This window comes from Pungitius pungitius, chromosome 2 (assembly GCF_949316345.1).
Source record: "Pungitius pungitius chromosome 2, fPunPun2.1, whole genome shotgun sequence".
NCBI lineage: Eukaryota > Metazoa > Chordata > Actinopteri > Perciformes > Gasterosteidae > Pungitius > Pungitius pungitius.
The window spans coordinates 16253948-16275978 of record NC_084901.1 but is presented as its reverse complement, the minus strand read 5'-3'; the positions used below and the strand labels follow the sequence as shown (position 1 = coordinate 16275978).

General features: G+C 49.9%; 1 protein-coding gene across 1 annotated transcript in view; it reads right to left on the bottom strand.

The window, feature by feature from the left end:
* Nucleotides 1–11381: 11381 nt before the first annotated feature.
* Nucleotides 11382–22031, bottom strand: part of afg2a (AFG2 AAA ATPase homolog A) — a 13640-nt gene continuing 2990 nt past the window's right edge. Inside the window, exon 6 of the mRNA XM_062558665.1 lies at nt 11382–11400. Within this exon, the coding sequence (XP_062414649.1) occupies nt 11382–11400 (19 nt within the window). The remainder of the gene's footprint in view (nt 11401–22031) is intronic.

Genomic DNA, 22031 nt, shown 5'->3' with positions numbered 1-22031 from the left:
TAGGGAGCCTCGAGTGGGAGTGTCCCCCCCCAGCGCGGAGACGACGTCGACGTTGCCTGACAGTCCCTCCACTTCCTACCGATCGCTTCTCCGTGACCCTTCGAGTACCCGAAGCCGCCGCCGTCCTGCTTGTCAGACGTCATTAAGTGGCCGGCGCCTCTTCTCACACGCGGACCGACACGACGGCTCTGCGTTCCCCCCCCCCCCCCCACCGGGGGTCCCATTTGCTTTGGCCAGCGGCTCCGAAGTGCACTCGACTCCCCGTGAACTTGGCATTTCATTCCAGCGTTGGAACGGGGGGGGAATCAACAGTGAGACAAACGTCGACTGGAACTGACAGTTTTTTATTGTTGCTCTCCCCCTCCTCCCCCCCCCCCGTCAAAGACTCGGCGAGGCCTCGTTGTAAAGGCCGCGGAGCCCCCCCCCTGGCTTCGTGCCAGACAGGCCGCAGCGGGGCTGAAGCCCGGCAGAGACACACACGCAGACGCAGGAGGTCACGTCAGGAGCGATCAGCGGAGGCCGGAGGGGCCGCGGCGGCAGCCTTTGAACTCGGGTTTACACGGACGTCACACTGTTACTGCCGTGTCTCTGCAAAGGCCCGACAGCCCCCCCCCCCCCCCACCTCTTTATTGTCTGTGAACATTTGTGGTAAACAAATGACGATGAGGAAGTTGCCCGCCGATTTGCTGCTTTTCCCTATTCTTGAAAAGAAAAGGTTTTGGGGTTTCTGACTGTTATTCAGAGTTGAACTGAACACATTGAGTTTGATAAGTAGAGCGACAGATGAAACAATTATTCCAAAAGAATGAAATATTTTCTTTCCAATGCAAGTTTATGAATACACTTTGAACCTCGAAAAAAATGGGAGTTTGAACATCCATGTGGTGGAAAATCCAGCTCAACAGTAAAGACGAACGTGAGTCGCTGCCCTAAACGGAAGGTGCAACAGCAGAAACCATCAAACGCTCGTTGCATGCTGCATTTGAAATGCATCCTCCTTGCAAACCGGAGTAAGAGTTTGGTTTTACGTTCATAAATATTTCCCCCGTTTCCCTGCGTTTTATCGGTTGCTTTTCTTTTCTCTGTGCATGTGTGTGGAACACGAGAGGACGGGAACTGGAGACAGACATTAGTAGCACTACCCTCAGGTAACCACAACAGAGCCACGGCTGACAAAGGAGCAATGGTTCATGAGAGGAGACGTTTTCAGAACACGACGAGATGCGTCCAGCAAACCACCCAGAAAACACGTGGTGGAGACTGAGTTTTGTGGCCCACGTGGTGAGCCGGTTCTGTGGCTTTGTGCGCGGGGAGGCGAGACGGGTGCATCGCAGCTCGTCTTTTGTCACATCAGGTCGAGCCAGTCGCGGCAGGGCGTATTTTGCACCGTGCGTGGAGAACGTGCCAGGAACACTTCCTGAGCCGCTCGCCCTGGAAGAATCTGGTGGCCCCGCGCCAACGTGAACCCGCTGACCCATCGGCCCAAAGCAAGTGAGTGCAGCGTGCGCACAAGTGCACAATTATGTTCTTCCGCTTCCTACATTGGGAACCCGCGTGTCTCAGAGCACAGACGGAGAAGTGCCTTCCAGGCGATTCAGGGGGTGGGGGGGGGGTTTCAAGGTGCTCCACGATAAAGGCAGAGACCCGACCCTCAGCTTTGAGACTGCTAAACTCATCTGACTGCTCTTCTGACTTCTTCTTCTTCTTCTTTTTTTTCTCCTTCGCTTTCCTCTCAGCGAGAGCAGGGGGCCCATCCATCACTTAAAAAGATACACTTCCTGTTCTCCGGGGGGTAGGAGGGAGGAAGAGAAAAGGCATGGTTCCACCTGAAGTCTCGTAGCTCGACTGGCAGAGGGCAAGAGACGAAGGGGGAGTGGGAGGGGGGGGGGGGGACTGAGGCCGCATCAACGGAAATGCAGACGCAGAGGATTCTGTCAGTCTGCGTGACGGATCGCATCCACCTTGTTGCACCACTGACATGATGAGCGTCATTACACATGAGCCATTAGTAATTGGAAATGCCTCTGGGTAAGAAATACCACCATGCGTATGCGCCACTAAACCCGGGAGATTGTTGCGTGCTGTGAGCACCCTGCGAAGCAGAAAGAGCCGATGGGAAAGTTGTGAAAAACAGAAAAACAAGCGGCCACTGCCAACAACGAGCGTACACCCCCCCCAATGACAGACGGCTTCCTATCTGCGGAACCTCCCCCCCCGGCCAGCAAGGAATGCCGGGGAGCGTCTCCTGGGAGCGTCGCTGCTGAGCACAACTCTTTGGCCCACTTTGAGTGTGAACTCCATCTCATTCTCGGGCCTTGTTGCTCAGAACGAAAAGGAAAACACTGGGTTCTGTGACACAACACGATGACTCATTTCTTCGCGAGTGAGAGAGTGAGAGGCTCGCCTCGGGGAGACGCGAGTTGACTTTGTTCCCCTGCCTGAAGGCATCTGCTGTATGTGGTTTCCCCGAACCTGTCGGCCCGCAATCCTCAGGAGGTCTCGGTGAGTCACGCCGGCTCGGAGACGAGGCCACCCTGGCTTCATGCGCGCGGCGCTCACCCAAACCAAGAGTTGCACAGAGTGCCACCGGAGCAAAGAGGTCAGAGAGGTCGACTTCTGGAGTTCGCGTTTGGGGAATGAAAACGGGGTCATTACGGTCCTTCTGTGGTCCAGCCGGTGTCGACGTTGCTGCGAAACGAGTAAAAACGGCACGGCAGATTTGGGTCTTTCTAGGATGGTTCTAAGGCATTTTCAGACCTCACCCATACACCCGAATCCAGAGCCAAGTTTGTTGTTTCCCACCTGAGAATCCTTAGGTTGACCGGAGCACTACACCCAACCACATCCATGGACCTCGTATAAAATGTGCGATTTATCATCCAGCTTGTGGTACAAGCTTTTAACGTGACACTTTACAGAGTCCGATCCTTGTACCACTTTTTTTTTTTTCGCGGTGAACCCCGATTGGATTTTGTTTTGTTTCGGTTCCTTCAAACAGACTGAGGAGCGCTGCGCACACATCTCTCTTTTGGATGTGACATAACTTTGGCCGGGGCCACGCTGTGTTCAGAGGGACACCGGGGGCCTGCTTTGTGTCAGGCCTGATTGTGATGTGGGAGGGGATTAGAGTAGGAACAGTGAAATGGAGGGAGAGAGAGAGAGAGGGAGAGAGAGAGAGAGAGGGAGAGAGAGAGAGAGAGAGGGAGAGAGAGAGCGCGAAGCAGAGTTGGCAAGCGTTCAAAAACATGAGAGGCTTTCACTCTGGATTTTGCCCTTGAGTCAAACTTGCATCCGGCTGCCGAGGCCACACCGTGTCCAGGAACCGAATAACTGTGGCGCTGTTAACCCCATGCTGCCCCCTCCTGCTCTGCACGGCCTAGAGGATGTGCAGGTAAAAGATAGCAATAATAAGAATTTCCTCTGTCCAAATAAAGCGCACAAAAATTGCCAGATGTTATAGTTTTATATTTCTAATTTAAAGAATTCAAAACATTGAACAAATGTGCACTATAGCAACATAAATTGATACGTTCTCACGAAACCACTACGGCATTGTTTGTATAAGAGAATAATTAGGCTTTATTACAACATGCTTCGTGGTGATTATATTTTGCCTCACCAAAGAAAATACGGCAATTTGAAGAAGAAAAGAAATGCACATCAACGGTGGACAGAGCAAATACAGATGTTAGACCATCCAGATGTTAGACCTAGATCCTGAAGCCGCTATCTCTGCGTGTAAAAACCGCCGCTAGCGATCCCTCGTGCTGGGACTGCGTGACCTCTGAACCGCTTGCGTTTCCTCACCGCTTTTTTTGGCAACGGTGCTGTGGTGCAATTAACTTTGCGAGTACACCGTTACCGGGACGACTGGTTACAGCTGCAATTAAAGCCGACTGTTCCCTGCAACACACGCAACACGGCCCTTGATTGTTTTTTGTGTCGTGAATTTACACAATTTTCATTTTCAGCATGTGCGGCCCAGCAGGAGTCCGACTCTAATCCTGGCAGGACCACAGAGTAGTCTGTGTGTGTGTGTGTGTGTGTGTGTGTGTCGGGTGGGTGTTGCCAAGCGCAGGGTCATTACAAAATTAGATGTCACACCTCTTTTACCTTTTATGGCGTGTGTGTGTGTTTGAGGGTCACAATCATATGGAGACCAGGTGATGGGGGAGAAGAGGTAGCAGCAGCTGTGTTGCCTTCCTTTTGGGTGTGTGTGTGTGTGTGGGGGGGGGGGTGGGGGGGGCTCACACCCTTACAGCTGCCCGCAATAGAGTCCCTGAATCTGTCAAAACAACCCCCGACTGGCTGGCTCTCACATCCAGAAAAATAAAAAATTGCCACTGACAAAACAGCAGCTCTGTTTTGATAGGAATAGGTTGGCGTGGGGGGGGGGGGGGGGGGGGGGGGGGAGGTTGACCGCCAGACAAAAAAAAAAGGTGAAGAAAAGCAGAGGAAATTAGACGGGGCCATGTTGAAATGTCAACTCATTGGAGTCCAAAATAAAAAAAGCAGTGAAGCGGGCGCCATAAAACACATGTTTTGTGTATGTTTTCTTTACAAAGAGGTGTTTCCTGCGAGCTGTCCGCAGTTCGCCGCTTTAACTCGACGGGGCCTTGCGTTCGGTGTGAACTCGCCAGGTCTGGTTTACATATTCTGCTCCGAACTCTCGGGGCGGAGTCGCTGCCTCCGACAAATCGCCACATAACAGAAGACAATAGGCCAGCAGAGCCCAAATAGGTTGGACCCACATGGCCCAATCAGGTCCAAATATCAGCCATCAATCAATTATTACATCACTTGGCACAGTTGTAATGATAATACAATTTGAAATAAGTGATTAAAACAGAAAAGAGGTGAAGACAGCTGTCAGTTGATCTTTTTGGTGATCGTCATACAATCTGATAATAAATGAGAACCCAAGTTAAAACATATCTTCATCGTCCATTAATCTACTTTTTGTCTTCATCTCAAATCAATAATAATGTAGAAATTTAGCCTATAGAACCTGATTTAAATCTCTTAATCGTTGAACAGTCATTTCTGTTGTTGACGATAACGACGGCAGAATATTACCTTAAATCTGCTCATGCGTACTGTTGAATCAAACTCGACATTTACGCCCTTCCTCCCCCCTCACTCCCCCCCTCCCAGACACAGACTGCAGGTGCCGGGCCCACCTCGCGGTCCCTGCCGGGCTCTCGTTAGGCCTGGTGCCATTCAGGCGGCTCCTAACACGCGATCCGGAGTGCTTTGTGTTTCTCTGACAGCGCTTGTCGTCCACTTCGGGGCTTTTTTTGCTTTGAAGATTTTGACAAGAGCCACAAGGCAGAGATTTCACTCGCAATGAAATGGCTTCTTCACGGTACATTATTTTAAAGTTGTCCTCTTGTAGTAACTTCACATTCGCTTGAACTAAGGGAATCCTCAATTATCTGATCAGATGACTTTCAATTAGTCGGAAAGTTTGCCCAAACTCCCCATGCAATCAACAGTTTGATTATAATTATAATTAAAATACTTTTGGTGTTTTGAGCACTGGAAAAAGTGGACAGACTCTTATCAATGTTTAGTCTGGGTTGGTCGCAGCAGGGCATCGTCACAGCTCTCTAAAGGGCTTGTAATGAAACCACCACCCGTCGTCAACACCTCCGTCACTTCCATGGATATCACCATCAAGGGGCCCCGGCTCCATGTCCGCGGAGCCCCCCCCGCGACAACCTGCTTGTAAGGAATGTGTTCAACACAAACTCACCACCCCAGAAACACACACACACACACACACACACACACACACAGATAGACAAATGCTCACACATGCCGCTTCTCCCGGATCCTCAGCAGAGAGACAAACATAAAACAGGCACGTTGCCGAGTGACAGAGCAGACTCAAACCGGATGGGTTTCCACTTCCGTGAAAATCTAAACATCAGCTTGTTTACCTTCTCCGTGAGAGGAGACGGGGTCGAGGTGAGGGACGGGGCTGTGTGTCTCCAGGTGTGTGTGTGTGCGTGTGTGTGTGTGTGTGTGTGTTGCCAGGCGGAGTTACTAGAGGCGTGTGAATAGAGACAATATCCTGGAATACAAGATAACATCATATTTGTTTTCAGAGTTCTTTGAATGATGCATAAACATGACGACGGTGATGACGGTTTTAGCTGTCACATTGCGTTCCATGGCCCCAGTAAGAACCACACTATAAGTAACAGTCCATATGCCTGCAATATTAAGACTGTGATCGTAATAAAACTACAAAATAAGCTTCATATTATGCTCATCGTGGATTCTGGGCAGAGAAATGTATGTATTTCTCACATGGTCGGCTTGTTGGCTTCGTGTTTATTAAATGTTAACTGGGCTTTTTTGTGTGAAAATGGGAAATGTTGACTCAGTCGGAGATAGCAGTATATAACAATACTCCAATAATTTACCTTCTATGGAAATTGGTTAGACGTTTCTGAAGTTTATTCTTATAATTATTATCATGGAGAAAATCAGGTGGAAATCAGCATCGCGTCTTGGTAGAAGTACACTGTGGTACATATTTAAATTGTTAAATGTACCGAGCCAAACGTTTCACTGCACTGCCCCCCCCCCCCCCCAAACAAAAAGAGCTGCAAGTTGTAAAAATGTAATCTACAACATCAAGGCAATTATCCACATAATGCGGGAGATAACGAGACAGAGAGACGAAGAGGGAAGGAAGAGGTAGAAAAGAAGAAAAAAAATCCCCCACCCAGCATGTGAAAACCTGTGTCAGATTTCGCCGCAGACAAGGTCACCCTCTCTCGGTCTCCCCGGTAACCGGAGCCGGGGGGCCGGCCCGGCGACAGGCCTGTTTTTGTCACAGCAGAGGAGCACATTGTGTTCATAACACCTCCGCATTTTGGATTTTGGGCCGCGGAGCCTTAAATGTAGCGGAGAAAGGGATTCAGTGAGTTTTGTGAGCAACTGAAAAGTTTGTCCCAATACTGCAGCCAAAGCATCATCATCGGTGTTATGCTGCACAGCCAAGTTAACACTTGGTATGTTTGTAATTGTGCTGCCTATGAAACTGCACAGTAATCCCTTCCAGCTGCCTCCCTCACTCACCCATCCACCCTCCCTCCCTCCTCTTCACCTCCTCCGCCCTCTCTCCCCTTTCAGGGAAACTGTAGCTGCAGCTCGGAGTATGTTTTCCATGGGCCCTGGTGGATTCGGCCCGTTGACAGCGCCAAGCCTTTTATGCATCGAAAACACAGTATTCCCTTTCAGGTGGAGGGACGATGGAGGGGAGAAGAGGGTGGGGGGGGGGGGGGTGGATGGGAGAGCAGAGGACTGTCCCCGCAACAGACTTCAAAATCTTGGTCCTCATCTCTTCACACACACACACACACAAAAAAAAAAGAGTGAGAGAGACAGACAGTGAGAAGGGAGGGGATGACGGATCAAGAGAGGTAGAAGGGGAGGCCGGGGGAGGAGGCGAAGGAGGGGGGGGGGGGGGGGGGGGGGGGGGAGAAAGAAAAAACAACAGCAGCACAAAGGAGTGCGTAATTAAGACAGGAAATGGGAGAAGAGAGGAGGGCTCTGGGGGCTTTCAGAGAGAGGCTGGCCGGGGTCGCTTTTCCAGAGAGCCGAGCAGTGGGGCCGATACCCGAGCCGCCTGAATGGGAATCAGATAATCTGTTAACACAAGGCATTGCCCAGATCCCGCCTGCAGACTGACACGGATAGGCCAGTTCCTGTTCCAATCCGCTGCGGTGGCACAAAGCGTTGCCGAGGCAACCAGCTGTTCCAGCCAAACTTTGTTTCTCTCTGAGCCTGACGGCAAAAAAACAAAAAAAAAACACGACGACAGGTGGGGCGGCGAGGCGGTTCCACCGCGGCGCTCGTGAGAAACAAAAAAGTGTATTATACATATTATATATTATATCTGCTGCTAATCAAACACAACAGAGGTCAACATACCCTAATTTATAGGGGGTATTTGAGTATACACCAGCCAGTGCTGACCTTATTGGGTGGTGTCAATTGTATTCCTAAAATCTATTCTGTCCTGGGAGTAGATCCCTTCTTCGTTGCACTGCACACAGATTGTAAAGACCTTCAAAACACATTTATGTGATTGGTGTAAAATGGGCAGAAATTGACTTGAGGGGGATCTGGCGAGTTACAACCAGGAATACAGATTTTAGATTTGGCACCGGGGATGTATTGGTATCAGTGCTGCATATCTTTAGAATACTTTAACCAACGAGTCACGTGATCGCATCCTATTAACTAAGCCAAATTCAGTCGCTTTCCTTTTCCACACTTCCCCCAAATAGTAGACATGAAAACTCAATACATACTTACGTTTTCTCTTGTGCTCTTTGTCAAGAGTATCATTTGCTCTAAAACGGCCCAAACCGAACCATCTACCTGGCAGTGGGGTTGGTTCCAACGCGGCGTTAGGATCAAACTGCCCACAGTACCATAAAAAGTGTTATTTACAATGGCCTGAACAACTTTATAGATTCCCCTGGAGGTGAACAGCAGGCCACAGCTTTAAATCAAGGCTGGTTAAAAGGTCACCATGTCAGCCTCTTTCAATTTAGGCTGCGTTGGTAGTTTAAGAGCTGCGACTCAACAGACATCAAAAATCCCACCGTTGGAACCACGTCGCTCACTATATGATTATCAAATAAATGAGCAGAGGGATGGATAGAACAAAAAAAGAAAGGAAAAATACACCTCCTACAGGACCTCCACCTCTGCTCCCACTTCAAGAGGCGGGCAGCGCGACATGCAGCGGCGTACCGCAGCCCAAACTTCCCCTTCCTCTTGAGGGGAAGCCATTTTATTGTGTTCCACTGAGATAATTGCCAATCCTTTAAATGAAAGGGTTTTTCTCAGCGCTCTGGTAATTACTAGATACGCAGCAAGGGTCTGGTGAAGGAGGGGGGAGGTAAGGAGAAGAAAAAAAAAGAGAGAGAGAGAAGAAAACATGACAGGCAGGTATTAAAATTCATCGGGTGGGGCAGGAAGGAAGTTGAGAGAGGGATGTGTTGAAACAGGGTGAAGGAGGGAGGGCTGCGGGGAGGAGGGAGGCACGCTGTGCTGCTGTAGCCTCCGTTCGGGGTTGAGGAAGGACATGTTTATGGTCTGAGGGTTAGGCTTTTGATCCATTAGAGCAATACTGTGCCAAAGTGCCAAAGTCACATCTGCTCCCGGGAAATCCTTTGCCATGGTGCGGAGATTTATGTGGTGACCGCTGACCTCTTTTCCTTCAAATCACTGGTCTTTTTTAGGACCCTTCCCATCAGATTCGGAGCAGCCGAGTTGGAATAATTCTTTCAAAAAACGGTGCAAATTACACACTTGGAGCTTTTTCTCCACGGTGCGTCAAGGAATGTCTCTCGGTGATGATTGAGAGATTGAGAAGCAAAGCGAACTGTAAACTGCGCATGCAGTCACACACACACACACACCTCAGAAGGTTTCTGCACACACTGGCAGGATTTCAGAGAGCGGCTCTGTGAGTCACCTCAGGTAAACACACAGGGGCCAACGGAATAATTGTGGGGTGCCGTTGCTGGGGTTACACCCCCCGGCAACGACTTCTGCTCCGACGTTGTGCTGAAAATAGATAACGGCGGACGTAGCTGACACGGCAGGTAGGGAGTCTGCCCGTTCTCCCCGAGGCTTCGGCCCAAAGGCATGCTCTAGGGAGGGGGGGTGTCTAAATTGGTTGTTTGTCAGCCCTGCAGTTGACGGGTGTCCTCAGTCTGCCGCCCGACGTTAGGTGGGATCGACTCAAGTGAACTACGACCAAGCACTACACAACTGACAACTAAACTGTCATGAACTTGAAAGGTTATAGTTGACAGACATGCTAAAGGTGGCCCCGCGCCCCCCAAAGCACACCCCATTTTCTCCTAAAGAATACAGTTAAGAGTGCCGAGAATGAGGGACAGATTGTGGGAGAAACAATAGGAATCATGTGAGGTTGGGGCATCGTCATTGGTTACAAGGAATGGCATGAACACACCTTTCGTATCACCCATGTAGTGATTGATGCCAGACTGCATTGGCGCTGAATCTGACGACTGTTGAAGCAATACAACCATTTCCAACCACTCTGATAGGGCCAACCCTGCCTTTAAAGAGGGCTACTGCCCTAAAAGTCTCTCAATTGGGGGAACTACAGTGGAGCATGAAAATACTCGTTCATGGTTCAGGGGAGCTCTACAAAATGTAGGTGTTTCACCCTGTCGCCGTGCAGTGCAGTTCTAGCCGTGACAGGTACGTCAGTCTATTTAGACCTATCAAATGATCTTTTTACATGCCATCAGGTATCATTTACACACTTTCCCCTGTGGTCCCTGACCCTGGAGAATGGCCCTTCAGAGGCCCAAAGAGGCCCGAGGCTTGTCAAAGGATTGCCTGTTGTGGGCCTGCTGGAAAAAGGTGTGCTCTTAGCTTGTTATGTGACACGGAGGGGAGACAGGCCAGGGGAAGGTGAGGGGAGGAGCCGGGGGTGGAGGGTCAAGGCGCACAACAATGGCCCCTCTCAAGTCGGGAGGGCCCATCAGTTAAGTGTGTTTTCCTGCAATTTGAGAAAGTGGAATCTGGTGAAATTGGTGTCCTCTTGAGTTCCGATTGTGTGAGTTATTAGACAGGTGGGGTGGGAGGGGGGGGCGGTGTAAAGTGTGTGGACTGGGGGTGTTTCGGGGGGTGGGGGGGGATTGGATGCTGGAAATAGATACGGACTGACAGGTTAGGGCCACGGGCCGCATAACACGCAGGGGCTACAGGGCTTGGGCATCCTTCACTAGGGCCAGGCGATTTGATCGGGGGGGGGGGGGCACCGGGGATGTATTGGTATCTACACCGGCACAGGCAACGGGGTGGACAGCTATAGTCAATCAATGCTGTAGCGCCTGCGGGTTGCCAGAAAATTCCTTATTATTACCTATGACAACTACGGATGGATCCAACGAATAATCTCAAAGACATTTAGAGCTCTAATTAAACCGGAAAGACTTGTTGGTCCATTTGCGCACAGATGTGTTCTTTTGTTATCGTATTATTTAATCAGATAAACAGTACATTGCTTTTGCTCTTTATATGGGCAGAAGTCTTTTAGAGGTGCTCGTGTTTGGATAACACGGACTATTTGAGAGGTTTATATTCCTTTTCCTTGTTATGACCAAACATATTGTTTTAGTAATGGTACCAAATCCAGTATGGTAACAGTATCAGGACATGAAAGTAAAAGTAGTGATGAAAGCCAAGCCTACAGATAGAACAAGATAACACTTGTTGCATCTGTGCAGCCGGAGAATTAATACCATGTTCGTTGTGTTGTACCAGACAGTTTTCAGGAACACTGCCACATATTGCACAGATCATTTTTAGGCTTATGCGGGGCCTGGGCACCTAAAGCGCACAACGGGGGGACGTTAAAACCATATTCAATCGAACGGGACCGACCCGTCCACAGGAAGGAAAGCCCGTTTGTGATCTCAAAGTAATAATGGCATCCTACGCAGTCCTCTCTGTTCCGTCGACTCAGCAGCGCCCGGTTTGCAGAGAAATATATCCTTCCTTTTACAAGGGGGATATTATTTTACAGTCTCCTGACCTTGAGTGAAACGCAACACCGCCCACCAGTCTATTTCGGTAATTGTCTTACAGTAAGCTGCCGGTAATTGAATCATGCTCTCCAGTGCTGCTAGACATGAATGGTGCTGCGGACACATTCAGACCCGGTCACAGTGGTTAAGAACAAGGCATAATCTTGCGGCTACTGTGTTTAGCTCGTGTGACTTACATTATGTCTGCTTTTTCCTCCGTTTCGCTGCTTGTTTGTTTTTTACTGGCGAGGCTTTACACTTTTGCACCTCGATCCTAAATAAGCCCTGTGTTTGTGCCTCTTATACTCATAATCCTATAAGGATAAAACGTATACAGAACCTTAAAAAAAGGCGACAGCAGGGTGTTGCATCTTTAAAAACATCCCGCGGCGTGTACGGAGCAAGTGCTTCTGGCACAGCGGTTACCTTGCCGTGACTCACGTCTTCAGTACGCTGCGGATTACACCCGAGAGGTGTGATGTAAAACAGCAGAAGAAAGGAAAAAAACAAAAAAGCATTTGATAGCCTCAACAAAAAGAGGGCTATCAAATGCCACGAGGAAGGTTTTCAGTTGATCTGTGCATCAGGCCGATGCAAATCACGGTGGCCATTGAAGAAAAACGCATGTCTGACTCAACTTCATAAGAAATCCACCAGCTACAACCACACCTCTGGTTGTGTAACTACTCCGGATCTAGGTGATTCCCTTTGGCAAGAAAACGACAGTCTTCAGTTTCTAAAGATAGATAAACTGGTCTATTCGCATCCTGTCAACTGCTTAATCTCAAACCGCAAACTGAAAGTCACCGGCTCCCCCGCGGGCCTCCGCTCCTCCACCTCAGGTCAGGTTAGGAGGTGCGTATCCAAAACAACTCCGAAAGATCCGCTGGCATTAAAGTGGACTGTCAGCAGCAACGGCTCAAGAGGCCAAACTACACTTCATTAATTGCCTTTGGGAAGTTATGTTGTTAAATATTCTTGAGTTGCAAGAGAAATGCCTAAATTTGGTTTTACATTTTCAGGGGGGGTATAATTGGGGGTTGGTGCCATCAAAGTGGCTGTTTAATGTGGTCAGCGAAAGGCAGAACCTTCCCCCGGTCACGTGAGCTTCAGACGCCGCTTCGGAGGCCCGCGAGAGACCCCTAATCTGCATAATACAGTTCCAACGATTACTGCGACGTTTTTTTGCCACAGGATCACACAAACAACTCCTCTCAAGGCTGGTGAGAACAGCGCTGCAGTGGTGCATCAATCACACGCAAAAAAAAAAAAAAAAGAAAGTACAACTTATTTGCCGGGCCGCCATCTGCTTGCAATTTTGTGTAAAAATCCACTGTAAGAACAAAAGTCTTCTGAGATAAGCATCTTTCGGGCAAAACTTTCTCAGATGAGGGTCCCCGCTCTAATTTGCGCCCATTATCTGTATTTATGTCCTCTGTAGTGTAGAAGTTTGAGAAAAGCCTGTTTTTGGTAACGCCGGGCCTGCGCTGACTTTGGGGGGTCCGGGAGGGGGGGCGCTGGAAAGAGGCCGTTATCGCGTCACGGGGGGATGGGGGGGGGGGGGGGTGCCGCGTTCGGGTCCAGCGGGCCGCTGCGGGGCCTGGCGATCGAGCCCAGCGATAAGGCCTCGTCCGACGTGGCTGTGGAAAGACGCTTCATCACCGGAGCACAAAGGGCGACCTGCGCCCAACACACGCAGCGCGTCCCACGCCCCCCCCCACCCGCCTGCAGATTGTCTTTGTCAAAAATTGGCGGGATCCAGGGGCTCCCCCCCGCCCCTCTCTCTCTCTCTCTCTCTCTCTGCGTGTGTGTTGTATCTCCATGCACCCCCCTCCCTCCCTCTCCCCCTTTCACTCGGTGTATTCCTTCCTGTCTCCGGCTCTCGGTTCCCCTCTCTACATGCCTGAGTGCAAGGTGAGGATCACAAAGGGAACACCTGGCAAACGCGGATGTGGTCCTCCTCGCCTCATTGTGAACCCCCCCCCCCCCCTCCTCTCCTCCCCTCCTCAGTCCTCCACCTCCCCAGTTGACTCCCTTTTCAGAGAGGCGCTCGCAAGAATGACAAACAAGGCTTTCAGCAGCAGGAGAAGGGAGGAAGAGGAGGCGAGGCGAGGCGCCCCCCTCCACCCCCCACACACACACACACACCCCTCTTCTTCTCCTCCACCACCACCCACACCCTTTATCCCACCCCTCCCTCCTCAGCTCGCCTTTCACACGCCAGGAAGTGCTATTCAGACCAGGAGCTGCATGTACATGTCCCTCTTCACCAGTTACACCTCACTTCTCTCTCTTTCTTTCTCTGTACATATCTGTGTGTGTGTGTGTGTGTGTGTGTGTGTGTGTGTGTGTGATAGAGAGAATAAAAGAAGAAAGAGAAGGATGAGATGGACAGATGCAAAAAGGCATGAGAAAAAGGAAACAGGGACCTTGGGATTGAACACATAATGTACTTTTTGGACGAGATGAAATGATTTGTTGAGCTTGGCCTGATGTTTAAGACATTTCAGTGAAAACTTTTAGCATTTGGCGGTCTCATCAGTTGAGGCTGATATCTGTTATAGTGATAAAACACGAGGGGCAAAAGGTGCTCCGGTACAAGGTCCTCTTTGTTTGATTTAAAAAAACAAACCAACAACCAAATCAATTCATCACATTGAAGGTTTAAAGAACCCAATGTTCAGGGATTTGTGAGGTATTGAAAATAATCATTGGTTGCAGCGATCAAACTGCAGAACCTCTAACAGGAAGTCACGTGTACGTCTCCTCCGGAGAACGAGAGTGAAATCTAGAACAGTGGAAACCTTTGATGTCTCGGGTTAATGTCAGGTTCTCTACATTTACTGGACATGGACGTTACAATGTCTTTATTTTGGGGCCTCAAACAACTAATGACTAATAAAAGAGGAACAAAGTGAGAAGTCCTGTCAGTTTCCTTTCGTGGGAACCGCAGGACTCACCCCGGGTGCGATACACCACCACCCCCCCTCCCCCCTCCCCAGGTAGGAACCCGTCATCCTGCCCCACCACCTTTGGTAAGTAGAAGAGAAACCACAAAAAGCAGCTTGTCCCTCATCTCCATGCAGGCAGCAGCCTTCTTCTGAGAGGCTTTGTGAGAAGCCGAGCATCAGCAACAACCACGCAGGTGTGCGCCGGTGTGTCAGCTACAATTTACACACACACACACACACACACAACGAAGACGACAACGTGTGCGTTCATGAAAGTGGTCCCGAAGAGTAAAAAGAGGAGCTCGCACAGAAGCAGCAAAATGTCAATGAACAAACAAGTAATGACGTGATTTTTTTTTTTCTCATACTTGGTGTTGCTTTTTGAGGGAGAGGGGGGGGGGGGGGGGGGCTCGTGCGAAATGTGCATAACTGTCGAGTATGTGTCCAAACGTGCGTGCGTGCGTGCTCGCTTCAGGAAGAGACCGTGACAGCTTTACGGCGCTGTCAAGTATTTATAACCTACAACCTTTTTAGAGCCCCTAACCTGGGGCCCGGCCTGCCTCTCTGCGCCTCCCCCCCCCCCCCACCTCGCACTGTAACTCCCCTGCACTTCGGGCCCCGTAAATCTCTCGGCGAGGGCACTGCGCTGTGACGGCAGACGCAGCATCGCAGTCTTAAGAGCGGCTATTTGCCCGTCAGACTTAATCTGGGGCTGCAGTTTGACTTCCAGGCGGCTTTTACTGTCCGTCAAGAGAGAGAGAGAAGAAGAAAAAAATAGGAGGAAGCGGATATTCCAGTGAAAGGGGCGCATACCATAAATAGCTCGGCCTGACAACTCGGAATCGCATTTTCAGTGGGAGGCATGATCTTTTTTTCTTCTTTTCTTCCTGGTCTGAGTGCGGAAATGACTATTTATGTGCCAAACACCGCGATGTGTAATTTGGGGGGGGGGATCTTGTTCTCGAGCGTCGCGTTCTCGCAATTAAGATAATAGAATAGCGACTGTCTTATATCCTGTGGGTTGTTTGGTTTCTCTCTCTCTCTCTCTCTCTAACGGAGGCCACGAGGTGCCACATCGACATCATTGGTGAACACATTTCATCTCCTTTTTACGCCGACCGTTCGCTTTCATGAAATGAAACTGTATTTCTTCTGCAGAATCTCCTGAGCATCTCATTAGAGTGACTCCTCTGAGCTGTTTAGGACATGTTCTCCTGGATCTATGTAGCAGATTTAAAGTAGCCCCCCCCACTACGGTCCCAGAGCAAAATAACTCATTCTGCTCTCGGCCTAAAAAAAAAAAAAAAAAAGAGTCCTCCGTCAAAGGTGAGCGCTTTGTGGCAGGCAGAATGTAAACTGCTTTTCCAGCTCTCCTCTGCATGTCTGCGCCGCGCGGTGGGACCGCTGCAGTAACTCATCCCCCCCTCCCCCCTCCCCCTCCTCCCTCCCCCTCCCCTCGTCCCCGCCAACGGCCACATGGAATCCTGCTCTGCGCCACAAACACTCCGAAAGCCTGAAGCCCCCAACCGGGGCAAAGGAAACACACCTCCTTCCTGCCATCCCTATAGGAGTGCAAACATTTTCAGACACCCATCGGCATCTAAACCCCCCCACCCCGCCCACCCCCCACATCCCCCAACAGAACGGCACATGTATAATTTGGTGTATAATTTGACCATTCAGCTTTAATTTGTACCTTGGGATAACATTTGTTTATCTGACCATCGGTTCCGTCTGAGTTTGGGGCGCATGGGGAAGGTAATTGTTGCACCGTGGCTGCACCGGAGCGGCGTGCGCCGGGGCTGGAATGCAGGCTGCATGTTGTTTAAATAACGGTCATATGGTGAAGGGGGGTGGGGGGGGGGGGGGGAAGAGGGAGGGGGAGCAGAATCAATCAAATCACTGATTTAAGTCAGGGAGAGGGCAATGACACGCAAAGTACTGCTTTAATTCAATTTGGACTACAAAATACACATGATTCTGGAGCTCGTTTCGAAGAGGAAGTATTAAATGTACAGAGCATGAGCCTCAACTTGAATCTTTAAACCCCTGAGAGGGCCCTGCTAAGGATCCGTCCACACCCACGGTGACGGTTTTACTTCATGTGTACTCATCAAGTTATTAAAGTCTATAAATCCGCCCTGAACATCCTTGTTTTCAGCAGAAATGTAACAACTTGTTACTTATCAATATTCTTTGCAACAGTTGCTGTCTGCAACTCAGGGCATTAAATGGCATCTTGACCATATTCAAAATGTCGATTCTTCACAAACATGCTCCGCGGCCTCGGTGGTTCTTACCTCGGGGGGGGGGGGGGGGTCACACAAGTGTCATATGTCAAACTAAGTGCTTCCTGAGTTTAGCCATGTGCACACACCGAGTCAGTGTCACCTGTAAATCACACTTCACTAAATTCCAAAAAGCATTCCACTGCCATCCGAGGGGAGGACATGTGCATTCATGATGTGGATGGGACATTCGTAGAGGAACAAGCAACCAGGAGTTCTGATTCCACACAAATGGGAGTTTTTTTTTTTTTTTTGGTCCATTGGCGACCATACAAGACGCAGGGGAAAGAGGAAAATCAGCCCAAACTCAGAAAACCTCTTGTTAAAAAGGAAACTAGTACATCAAAAAGCTGACAGGAAAACAACTATAAAATCTGTGGTTTGAGTTGATCATAAACGTGCCTAATTAAGAGAGCTATTTGCGGATCACGATTTCCTGTCCCGAGGCTACGATGTCGACAGTCTGCATTATTCAATCTGTAGACCGCAAATGCGTTCACCGCGGCACTTCAGGCAAACCAACCAATAATTGCATCACCAAAACGGAAAGGCAAATTACATTTTGGAAATTCACTAGGACAAAAAAAAAAAAAAAAAAGAGAAAAGAGAAAGCGTTATTTCTTCATAACTTCCCCAGCAGATCATCTTTTGGCAGCACAGCATTCCAATGTAACAGGATGCCTTTTCTTTTCTTGCATAATTGTCTTCGTATACTCGCAGTTTAAGGTGCACAGGCAGTTTGAGGCTTCGTTCTATGTAATATTCCCAACCTCATACCAAAAGATGCATTGGTTAAAATGCAGCGTGCATCACGGATCCCCTGCCCCTCTCCATCTATCCTGCCGACAGCGTGGTGGCATAGACGCTTGGGGGGAAAAGGGGGGTAGTTGTCAGACCCCTCCCTCCCATCCCCTCCATGGTGTTTATCCACTAATTGGGCCACTTCCTGAGACAGAGGCCAAACAGGGAAGAGAGGAATGCATGGCAAAAGGCCACTCAGACAAGCTAGCGTCAGGGTTACGGGGGGGGGGGGGGGGGGGGGTGGGGGGGGTAACGTTGCAAAGAGATAAACAGGGGCAAAAGATAGAGAATTAAACAGATAGACAGATGTTTTCTTTTTCTTGTGGGGAGGGGGGGGGGGGCTCTGTTCATGACATAACATCTCATATTCCACATGAGCACTGAGACCAGCGGCCCGTTGGGCCCTGCGACCGGTGCCTGGCGTCACACTTTGTGTTGATACGCAGCCCCCCCCCCCCAACAAAACGCCTGTTTTACCCGGGGAGAAAAAGCGCATAAGTCACTGCGCTGACAAACGGGAGTGTTCCCGCCCGTCTGGCTGACCGCCGATGCGCTCGGCTTCGTTTGATGTGCTGCCCCTTTGAAGGCGGCCTGCGGGGTCTATTGGTGTTTTCCTGGGGTTAGAAGTTGAGCCCCCACAGCATTTAGGACTGTTAAAGGATGCCAGATGAGGATTCCAGTCCCATGACACCTCTGCCTGCCTACGTGGGGGACATTATATATGTATATATATATATATATATATATATATATATTATTATTAGCTTTGAGCAAAAAAGCCCCGCTGAAAAAGGTCACATGGTGGCCATTTGGACATGGACGAGGTAAAATGCAGCTGGCCCTAGCGGGAATGACTGTGAGGGAACAGGCCAATCAAGGAAGGGGGAGGAGGAGGGGAGGGGGGGGGGGGGTTGAGACAGACACAAACGCTTTCCTGTTGTCCTAAATAGCAGCGGCCGGGGAGCGCCATCCCCACTAAACTTCCTGTGTGTTTGACAGGGAGCGGCCAGACGCTGACTACACTGAAGGGGGGGGGGGTGTTGTATTTTGGTCACATTGAACAAGGATAGGGACTTTCTTTGGGGCGTACCATGCTACATAAATGCCGAGAGGAACCCAAAGAAATGGTGTGTCCTTGCTGGAATGTCGGGACCTTCTTACGCACAATCGCAAAACATATGTTGAGGCGAAACGTCGGCATGCAGGACGGATACATTAAATTCAGATCTACCGGCCCGGTTACTGCACAAAAAAGTATGGTTTTGAACTTTTTCTGTTGCGCGGAGGTCACACGCACTAAATTTCACAGTAGGTAACATTTTACGGGCCGATATTTCAGCTCTTCTCCTTCACCACCCGTTTATGGACTGATTCCTGAATTCCAAAGACACATTCCTTCAAAATGATATCATGCTCTTCAAGAGAAATGAAGAACCAGTCCAAGATGGGAGAAATCTGAGGCAGATAGAGCAAAGTGATGGTTGATCGTTTTTAGATGAGTCCATCTGAAAAGCAGTGGTTGGGTGTCCGGGAGGCGGGTGGGACGCAGCCGGGACGTCGAAGACGAGCCATTTTTTGGATCCAGAACGCAGGAGGGCGCTGTGAGCGCTGCGCTGCCGCCGTCCCCCCTGGTCACGAAGGCGCAGATGCGATGCTGCAGTCTGCAGGTGGCGTGCAACGGGCCCGGTCCTGGCCCGCGGCCCTACAAAACAGGATGTCTGAAACTCCCCAGGCTTGGGACTTCCTCTCCCAGAGCGGCCCAGAGTTCAGCCGGCTCCCAGCCCGGAGGAACGCATTAAAAGGATCTGGCACGTGAAACAGTCTGCTGCTCACAACAGAGCACCAGGCGCAGACCCCCCGCCCCCCCCCCCCCCCCCCCCATTCTTCTTCCTCCTTTCTCTGGCCCGGGACCCCTCTTTAACAATTTAAAACTACAGAAATAGTCCCCCTGGTGCATTTCCAGAGGAAAGAGCTCTTGTTCTTCTTGCCTGGTTTTGCGTCAGCGAGGGCGTTGACCGCGCACGCTCCGCGCCGTGAATGCGACGCGGCCTTGGCTGGTCAACGTGCCAAAGACCAAAAACTAGACGTGATCCACAAACGACCTTCCTGTTTGTTAGAAGATGACCCGTGCCTTGTAATGTTGCTGGGCTTGGGAAGTGGCATGGGTTTGAAAGACATGAATAACCCTCCCTGTCCTGGGGGGGGGGGGTGAAAAAAATGCTTTTTAGGGCCTTGCAGCTGCGGAGGCTGTGTTCACAAGCCTGAGCTGCGTTAATACCATTAGCAAAGATAGATGAAAGATGGATTTGCCTTTGAAGGAGTGGATGAAGCGAGGAGGAGGGGATTCAAGAATAAAAGTGGCCACATTAGAGGGAAAGAGCAGTCTGCTGGGGGCTAAAGGGCAGGGTGGGAGGGTTAGCAGTATCCTCTGGCCCCTTGCAGGCAGGCTGCGCTTCTCCAATCCCCCCCCACTTCCCCCCGCCGTACCACCCACCCATTTGGATCACAGTGACTCCATTAAGATGGCACGCAGTGTTTGCCAAATGTGGTTCCAATCGAGGCCCAAACTGTATAGAAACCCCGCAGGAAATGCAGCTGGGTGACAGACTGTCCACAAATAAAGAGGGAGCCAGAGAGCAAGGGTGTGTGTCTGTGTGTGTGTCTGTGCGAAAATAAAACACATGTGAGGCGAAGCAGAAGGGGGGGGTGGGGGGGGGGGGCATGATTAACGATGCCGACACTTTGAAGACAGGAAGACACCTGGCGACCATCTCGTTCTCCGTGAGGCCCTGGACAGACGGTAATGCTTTAGCGTGTAGGAATTAGGCCCCGCGCATCTCCCGGCTTTAGCACGGAACCGCTGGCCAGATGGGGAGTATGCCTGGGGGGGGGGGGGGGGATTGCGGGAGACTCCACGAACGGGGGCTCGACCGCCGCCTCTCCACCGACCTGCATGGGGGCCTGCGTTGGCTCGGCGGCGTGCTCCCCGGGATGATGGATGGCGTGCTAAGTCTGGGAGCTAGTTCACTTCCCTTATTGACTGCGATTGTGTTAAACCCCTCCCACGCCGCCGCGCTCGGGGGGAAGACTAATGAAGTGACAGGGGCCCGTGTGTAGGTTCCAGAAAGGATACTGTACGCTTCCTGCCTTTGCCGATCCACAAACAGCCATTGTTGTATCGCGCCTTGCAAACAAACAAGTGGGCGCCGGAAAAAAAAAAAGTCTTGTGTTTGCGTGACCTTAAATATACAAGAGTGGTGCCTGACATGCTGGAAATATGAGTTTTGTGGTAAACATCCTTGTTTAAGAGCGCTATCTTTTAGGAAAACACAAGGATGTTTAAGTATAATGAACATTTTCACATGGCTGAACTACAGCCTTCCCTCAAGCTTTTGAGCTTGAACTTTACAGGCTACATACAACTATTTCCTGTCATTTCTTTCCCATGAAACAGAAAAAAAATGTCCCTGAAAATTGTATCTATCAACCCCCCCCCCTAATAAACACATTGTAAAATGTCACCTTCCCAAGCCCAAGATGGCAATAACAAAGCCTTGACAGGAAAAATGGCGACACACAGCTAGATGTGAGAAGGGCCCGAGGGCTCCGGCGGACAAGGTGTGTGTGTGTGTGTGTGTGTGGGGGGGGGGGGCATGGGTTGTTCCTGTGGCATCGAGTGACTCTTCCTAAGGTCGTCTTTGGGAGTAATTGGTCTGGTCGTTAGCCACAGTTAAGCATCTCAACAGCGGACCCCGAGGGCCAAACCTCCAGCACCGCTGTCATTACCGTGGCCCCCCTTTGAAGACGCCTGAGACCGAGTCAGACCATTTGTTACGCTCTTCATGCAGGGCTTTTTTTTTTTTTTTTTTGGAGAAGCCCAGTATGGCTGCTGGCGACAAATCTCACATAATGAACAATCTGGAAGGTTTGACGGATGTCTGACTTTGACAGGCGACACTTACTGGATTACAATGATCTAATTCCACTTTAATCAGGCAACATCTATGGTTTAATCAACGTGGGTCCAGAAGATCCCATTAAATGAATCCAAAAGGCTCAGGAAGGCTGAAATAAATTGAATAAACAGGCCGGAGAAAACACAGAAACATCAATAAAACTATTTAAAAGTTTTAATTCATGGGGCATCATTTGCATCCTTCGTCATAACTGTTCTTATTATATTGAAATGCAACTAGATAATATTCATGCCATGATATTAATGGTACATTTGCAATAAATGTCAAGCATTAGAGGTTAAAGGCGCAGAGCTGGGCTGGTGATTGCTGCTGTATAAACAACATTCTTGCACAGGCTTCCTGACGGACTTAATATAAATAAATGAAGGTTCAACATCCTGAAAATCAATTATGCCTCAATAAAACGACTTTGCTAAC